Here is an 8745-nt window from a genome sequence, read left to right on the forward strand (position 1 = left end):
GTATTTGGTTTGTTATTTTTACAGTCAACCTGTATTTTGACAAGAATTTTTTAATTCATCTCGGCTCGGCTCGGCTCGACTCGTTTTGATGGAAAAATCTCGTGTTCGGCTCGGTTCAACTCGGCTCGATTTTGTTCGATAAAATCTCGTGTTCGGCTCGTTCGTTAACGAGCTCGAGCTCGAACACGGGTTTTTGTTCGTTAAGAAAGTTCGGCTCGGCTCGTCAGAAAAAAAATTAAAACTCGACTCGGTTCGATCAAAACTCAGCTTGGCTCGGTTCGTGAACAATTCTAAATAATTTGGCTTATTAGAATCCCAAACACGCCCATTATGCTAGTAAAATATACAACTTTTCAGGGGAGAAAAAAAAGAAGCCGCCCAGACAAAAAATAAAATAAAATGAATCCGCGCTTCGCGCCTAAATCCACCGGTATAAATAGCAAATAAAAGTGCCATCTGTATCTATCTATGTATTCTATCATTTGGGGGTTTGTGCGCTGATTGTTAAAAAAGAGGGAAATTCTCTCCCGTATTTGTCGCCGGTGAGATCTTATACCAATTGTCTCCTGATTTCTTGTGATATCCTTCTCAGGCGAGTTTACATACATTTACACTCTGAATTTACTTTATATACGCTTTTATTGATCTTTAGCTCACTCGATTACATACAAAACGCACACACACGTACATAAAAGCTTCGATTAAGCTCCTGTAGATGTTGCTGAACTTGTTATATAGTTATGATATACTGTTTCTTAATGTGTAATTTGAACATCTAGTATACATGTTCTTATTATAGTTTGTAATTTGTGTCTGAATTGTTTCTGTGATGAGTATGAATTGAGTTAGGTTTTGTCACCTGTGTGTATGAATTTGTGATTTACGTAATGTTAATGTTATACGGAAGTGTTTAGAATTTGATTACAATCTGCAGTAATAGCTTCTCGTTAATTGTGTTAGGATTTGTCCTCGATATGCACCTGTGTGCATGAATTTGTGATTTATGTCATGTTATGTGTTACAGGCTATTTTGTGTAGGCGTGACAGAATTGATTCAGTATTTGCTTAGAATTTGATTTCATAAGGACTACGGTAATAGCTTCTCGATACTTGCGTTAGGTTTTGTCTTTATGAATACATGATTTATGTCATGTCATATATGTTACGGAATGAATTTACGCAAGTGTTACAACAAGTCACGATTAGGATAAGCTAAGATAGTAACTTAGCACATTTAAGTTATAATGAATTTCTAGGTTAGATGCATCGACACCGGTCTACTCTCGCAGTTTATCCATCTACAGAGTCACAAAAGTCAGCTTAGTAATTGTGAACTCGCATTTTGTCCTGAAACTAGGTCGAGGTGAATATAACAAAGCAATTGTCATGTTTTTAAATTTTTCTGCTACTGCAATCATCTTCTGCCTAGTAAGTGTGAACTCAGTGTGAACTCTACACTTCAACCTCTATTTTTAAAATCTTTTGTCGGTTCATTCAGGGACAATTCCTAATATGTTATTATCACGAGATAACAAAAAATTGAGCATGAACCATAGGTGAATTTCACTTTAGTCAACATAAAGTTTCTACCAAACTAGTAATAGAAAATAAATAAAACTTTGTATTGAAGTGATGTTATTTGAGCAGTACACAGATCATTTGAAATTTAGCAAGATTTAATTAATGCTCCACAGCTTCTGAGCTTCCATATAGAGAAAGATTAGTTAAGCACATACATATATGAAATTTGTTCCCTGATGAGTGAGTTTCAATGCCATTAAATAATGTTTTGATCTATAGTACAATATAATGGATATGTGTAAGTATATTTTGAAGTGTAAAGGCTTGAAGTTACTGATTTTTTGTAACTGGTCAACTTCCACAATGCTACTTTATGCTGGCAGAAATAAGTTTATGTATAACTGTAGAATAAGTCAAAAGGTCTTAAATGTAGAAGTTTCATTGATTGTTTTTTCTTGGTATTTTATGACAGTAAAGCTTTTGAAGTTAAAAATGGAGATTAAGAAGTATGGCCCACTACCAAAGTTCGATGGAGGGAATCTCGAAGAGCATTTATGGCTCAAAATTTTTCTCAAGAGCTCTATTGCTTCTGTGACACGATTTAGAGCAGTCTCTAAAACTTGGGATGCATTCCTCCGTCACAAGAATTTCACAAAATTGTATAACAGGGCTGCATTTCTAGAAGAAGGCGAAGATCTTATCATTGTCAGTGGCTCTGTGAGTGGGGACAATAGAGGAAGTCTCATGAGTGTAAGGAAGACCTCATTCTGTAGTTATGATTTAAGACTTACAAGGTTTCCAGTTTGTGCAGCGAAAATGCTTTTGGTAGGGTCTTCCGCTGGCCTACTATGTCTGAGTGACGATCCAGAAAAAATGGAGCGGATGGTGGTGTGGAATCCTTGTACAGCAGAAGAGAAAGTTATTCGAGTCCCCCCCACTGAAGAACGAAAACTGTCCACTGGTATTGGACATGCTGATGTGAATGATCACAAAATCGTAAGACTCATCGGTCTAGATGATTCTCGTGTTAACAGTCTCGTTCAAATTTATTCACTAAATGATGACCTATGGAAAGATTCCATAACCATTCCTTTTTATGCTGATCGTCCTGCGTCTAGCTTCAATATAGGTGGAATTCCATACTGGGTTGGGTATGATACAAGGATGAAGCAAGTTATCTGTTCGCTTGATCCAGCCAGCGAGGTTTATGAAAAAATTGAATATCCACCTGAAATCCCAGTTGGTTCTGTATATCCAGTGAACCTACGAGATAAAGTGTCTGCCCTCGTGGCATGTGAGAACAAAATGATTGAAATATATTGTTTTCAGGAATCAAGCTATACTTGGGTGAAGAAGATAACCACAGGAAAGCTCCATATCGAACTTGATTGGGTTCGTATATTGAAATGTTACAGAGGCAGTGGGGATGTTCTAGCATTTGGTTGGCCCGACTCGAAATTGACAATCAACGATGTTGCGAAGGATGTTGCGAAAGATGGAGCCGTTGCACACTTAAGCATGAGAATAGGATCTGATATTTTCAAACCAGAGTTATCTACAGGGCTATTTACTCACACAGGAACGAGTAAGGTGAAAATACCCGGAGGTAAGAAGGTATTAGAATCACATCCAAGGCCGGATGGGAAATTCTGGATTACCAAAAGAACTAAGGTAAATGTGGCAATCCATCAGAATTGAAGCCCACACTGGTTTGTATAATCACTTTATAATGCATGCACATATATGTATATGCTTGCCAAATTTATCATTTGCACACATGTTTGTGTAGATTGTGTTAGTTACTATGAATAAAATGCTGAACATAGAGAGAAATGAGTGAACAACACAAACAAATCAGCACAGAAAGTTTATGTATATAGATGAATATTAAGTTCCACTACTGCTATTACATTATGACAACACTGCAGAATATGTATACACTACTACACTTATGATATCACCTTGGTGCTTATGTTATATATTGTGCTCATATTCAACAACATTTGTTTTTTCAGTTGCTTAATGTCAATGCTTAACTAATGTTGTTTTTCAGTTGCTTAATATCAATGCTTAACTTCTGTTGGGCTGGTCAATTAGGTGAATGAGGTAGTTGTTGATGTGATTGAGGCATTCAATGGCCGATCAATTGGATCCTATTCTGAAATTGCACTCGTTTCATTGGTTCACCTTTTTCGTAATAACAAGGTTTTTTTATCTTCCGTTTTTGTTGTATGTAAATTGACAAATGTACCGTATCATCTGAATTTTTGTGTTAATAGTTATACCTAATTAGTGTATCGTCTGTTTCTTCATCAATTTCAGGAGGTTTCCGAGTTGGCATTGGAAGAACTTGTGCATCTCTCAAAGCAATCAGATTTAGCTGCAAAGATGGTTCACATGGATATGGTGGGGAACGCAATGGAAATGCTATGCCTGGAAGGTGTTGCATTTACAAAGTTGTTGGTAAAATTACTTGTGAATCTCACACGTTTGGATGATGGGGTTGAGGTATTGCTTAAGGTAATTTCTAGTACTGGTTTGTATTGCTAATTTGAAAATGTAATAGAATAAAGTTAAATACTTTCATACCCAAGGCATGGCATTGGTATAGGTATGCATTAGGATAATGTCGTTTATTGCATGAATTCCGTACTTGTATGGAATGGATACTTATTAAAATTGTTCTTGGTATTAGTCTTGCAGCGATGAGAAGATGCATGGACTGAATGTCGTAAAACTTGTGTCACTGTTCAGGACATCAACTAATGACATGAAGGGTGCTTGTTCATTAACTTTTGATAAATGCTCAACTACTTTATGTTTTTTTTACATTGTCGAAGGACTTTTTTTCCATATATATCTTTTATGTTTGATAGTAAAGATTACTTTGATAAAATAGGGGAATTATTCATATTTAGGATATTAAGCCTCAAATCCTTGTATGGTAAAATAAACTATTCAGACTTTAAGCCCTTAGTACACCGTAACATTTGTTCCTTTAGATTAAGTTGTTCGTAACCTTTTATTATGGCACCTTTGTTTTGCACAATGATAATTACCCTGCAAAATTTCCCCTCTGGCAACCAATAGCTAAGAGAGCTAAGAGCATGCTAGGACATGAGGTTTATTAAACAAAGAGAATAAGTTTTTAAGAGCAGAATCTAAGAAAATGAAGATATGCTGAATTGGTTACCTAATATAGTCAAACAAAAATCAAATTCACACCAAGCATATTTCAAAATAACAGTATATGGCTGATTACAGATCTTCAACTCCATGCTAAGCTTCATTAATCATGAAGATAGCTGCCAGAACTCTCTCCCTGCCCCCAAAAGTATATTTTTTTTCTGTAAATACTTGTTTTGAAAAGTTTATTGGATCAACACACTAGTGCTAAAACTAATTTGGTAGTTACGAGCATTGTCCAAGCCAATTTGTATACTACCACATTCCGAACTTATCAGTTACTTACTTTTTAAGCGTCTGTAATTTTATGGGATACCAATCCACTGTTCTACTTTTCACTACCTTTTAGAAGATTATAAATGGTATTCTACCTCTTTTCATCTCAACTTCTTAGAAGCTGATTTCAATCTTAACTTAATGTGTCACCTAGGTGATGCTTTTGAAGATGCCGGTTCCATACTAGTTAATATTTCAAAAAGTGATGCAGGAAGAAAGTTCTTATTGGAACCTGAGCGCGGACTCATTAAACAAATTCTTAAGGAGTTTGTTTCTGCTAGTCCTGTGCGTAGAAAGGGGGTATGCGTATAATTTTCTTCGGTGGCCATTGATTATGTATTGTAACTGTTATTATGTATTGTAATTGTTAAAGCTCTTCGGGTGTCCGTTGTGAACATTGACTTTGGAGCAACACGGTCTTGGCTATTTTTTTTTGATCTGACTATATTCTTCTGGTAAATAAGAAATTTCTTTAAATACATAGCTCAGGGTGTGTTAATCAGTAAACGGATTCTTGTTTCTACTTATGGATTTAAATGTTTTTAGGTGTCTGGAACTATTCGCAACTGTTGCTTTGGCTTGGAAGTGGAGCAGCAGTTGGAGAATTTACTTATGGCATCTGAATTCTTATGGACAAGTTTGTTGTTGCCTATTGCTGGAACGAAGGTATATGTTCTAATTATTTTGTTAAATTATCACCTTTGTGCCCAATGTCTTCTGTCCTGAATGCATGTAATCAGAACATATTTTGTCCGGAAGAGATAACTTTAATGTTCAGCCGCATATGCATGTTATATCAAAATTACAAAAGCCTAAACTAATAAAACCATGGCATAATTAAATTTAGAATAACCTATGTGTTACATTCATATTAGTTGACATGAATTGAGCTATCATTACAGATATTTTAACTTGATTTTATCTTTGAATTAAATGGAACCGAACCACAAAGTTCTTTAAAAACTGAAGCCTATCATTTGGACCAAATTCCATTATTTGAAATGATACGAACCATATCTAAACAATACATAAACTAATTGATTCTCTTAGTCTTAGTCCTGGTTCCGCCCCCATTTCATAATTCCATTATTTTCAATGTGTTAGATGTTCAATTAAGAGAATATGTATTTTGTATGTGGGTGACAGGCTTACAGGGAAGAAGAAACAGCTAAGATGCCTCCTGCACTAGGGAGCACACTTCTTGTGGAACGTGAAGCTGTTAATGACCCTGAATATCAAATTGAAGTATTGGAAGCTGTATATTTGGTTGCATTACAGGTAAATAAAATGCATTTTATGCAAAAAAAGGCGTCAACCTTGTTCAGTAAAATGCACGTGCCTGCAAACTAGTTATTTGCTTCTCTGTCTAAGCTAGTATATTGAGTCATTTGTTTCTGATGATGTAAGACTCTCAGTTATGATTCTTTCATTCCGGACTATAAAGTTGAGATAGAATTCTAGAACTCCTTATTTTTAAATGTTTTCAAACTGTTTCAGGAGAGGGGTCGAAGAGCTTTAAGGTCGGTAAATGGAAAGCTGATAGTGGAAGTTGGGGCTGCATGTGAGCAAAATCAGGAAGTTTTGGAAGCATTTGCGCGAGTTGGTTCCTTGGTACTGCAATAATTTATTTTATAGTTTGTTTTATTTCTGATTTGCATTTCATGGGAGCTCAAATAAATTTATTTCTGGGCTAACAGCTGTTGCAGGGCAGCGACATTGAGAATACATCCACCCAGACCCAGGTATCAAAATTCCTAAGCTCAATCATGGATGGGGATCCTTTTTTTTTACACAGGTTCTTTTATCTGTTATGGCTCCCATAATAGGCTGTACTACAAGGGTTCTTGTACTTCGTAGCGGCGTCCATATAGTTTTGTGCAATTAGGGGTTGAATTGGCAAATATTTTGAGAATGGGGTCTGTTCTATTTCTGATTTTTCTGTAGCTTCAGGCTTGAAAAAAGATGGTATCTTTTGTCACAGTTGTGAAAATTTGCATTATCCAGAAGTTGGTGCATGTAATCCAACTTGCACTGCATTGTGGTCTGGTTTTTGTCTAGTATGTTTGACTGTTCTGTTTCATTTTAGCTGCTACAATATTAAATGATATCTGTTAACTATTTTAAATCAGCTAATGTGTGTTTGTTTTGAATTCTTTACAGGTTTGAAAAGTAACACCGCAATAGCAACCTGAGCTGAAAAGGAACACTGCAGATCTTGCAGCACATTACTCATCTTCCCCATTTTTAGTTAAAACTGAAAGACTTGGCAGTTAGGAACTTTTGGTTTCTAAGCTTTTAAAGGAATTTGAAGCTTGCATGTTACATAACAATTGTTAAGTTCTGTAGTGCTGTGTGAGAACGAGATTGTAACGACCCAAATTCAGCTCATGTAACTCAAATCGGGTCGCTACATTTTACTGACATACGAACTAATTACCAACTAAACTAATACATGTTACACATATCATACTCACCGTATATTCAATCTCGGCCAAGCCACTGCGTCCGAGCTTACTTTTCACCGCTTTAGTAGGATCAATAGTCTATTAACCTTTCTTTTCTGAGGGGTCACAGTTTCCTCCTTGTACTTAACTGGTCAGACAGACAAAATTTTCAATAGTGAGAGATAGGGTGTACAGACGAACCGCTTAACCGCTCGTAACCGAACCGCATTTGCGGATAATCGCGAAACGCGGGTTGGTTGTGGATTTAAATTTTAAAAACCGCTCATTCGCGGTTTGGATACGGTTTTAAATTTTTGAAAATCGCAAAATCGCAACCGCAACTCGCAATATATATTTATAATAAAATATATTTTCAAAAATGTAGTTGATATCATATAAATTAATAAGTATACACATTTATCAACAAATCTTATATTAATGTTAAGATTTCGTTCATAAGATTCACAATTATTATAAGAGATATAATCAAACAAATGAAAAATATAATCTAACATGTAATTTTTTTAATCATTTTCTTTTTTCTTTTCTCTCTCCTCCACATTTTTATATGTTTTTAATATCCTTACTATACATGGAGCATTAGTTTATATTTTATTTTTGAATATAATTTATCATGTAACTTAAACTTCAATTTATTAATAATCCGAATTTATTTTTTTGCAAATTATTAATTATTTTAAAATAAGTGGTTGAAACGCAAACCGATCCGCAATAACCGCAAATTCGCAACCGCAAATGACGCGGTTAACCGCAACCGCATTTGCGGTTGCGGATGACAATTTTTTAAAACCGCTCTTCGCGGTTTGATTCGACTTTTACCCCAAAACCGATCCGAACCGCGTACACAGATACTAAAGAGTCTATACAATCTCCAACATTCCCTGATAAATAAGATATTTCTCGGAAAGTGAGAGATACTAAAGAGTCTATACAATCTCCAACATTCAAGACATTTTGAAAAGATAAATAAGATCAACATAAACTCCAATATATATATTTCTCATAATAGATAATTAGAGATGTACCCAACATAAACACCAATACTAATTATTTTTTTCAAACATAGAACACCCCCATAAAATGAAATAAGCTCCGTAACATCACTAAAAATAACTTTGATCGTGTATATATTAAGAATTAGCTAATACCATTAAAGTTACAGATTCACCAAATTTTACGTATTATCCCTGTTTTAGCCACTCCTATTGGAGTTGCTCAGGCTTGTTAGTGATCCCCATTACATTAATATGTTCAAAAGTCCCCCGATCTTAAAAAGTCACAAGGGAAAATTATAAAC

General features: G+C 35.3%; 1 protein-coding gene across 1 annotated transcript; it reads left to right on the forward strand.

Moving 5' to 3' along the window:
• The first annotated feature begins 404 nt into the window (after positions 1–404).
• On the forward strand, positions 405–7379 carry LOC141704247 (uncharacterized). Its single transcript, XM_074507533.1, has 11 exons — positions 405–592; positions 1994–3192; positions 3619–3726; positions 3844–4041; positions 4217–4298; positions 5138–5283; positions 5530–5649; positions 6130–6261; positions 6481–6594; positions 6681–6725; positions 7144–7379. The coding sequence occupies exons 2-11, from the start codon at positions 2014–2016 to the stop codon at positions 7147–7149; spliced, it is 2130 nt and encodes a 709-aa protein (XP_074363634.1). The 5' UTR covers positions 405–592; positions 1994–2013; the 3' UTR covers positions 7150–7379.
• Positions 7380–8745: the final 1366 nt, after the last annotated feature.

This window comes from Apium graveolens, unplaced genomic scaffold (assembly GCF_009905375.1).
Source record: "Apium graveolens cultivar Ventura unplaced genomic scaffold, ASM990537v1 ctg7620, whole genome shotgun sequence".
In the NCBI taxonomy this organism is placed as follows: domain Eukaryota; kingdom Viridiplantae; phylum Streptophyta; class Magnoliopsida; order Apiales; family Apiaceae; genus Apium; species Apium graveolens.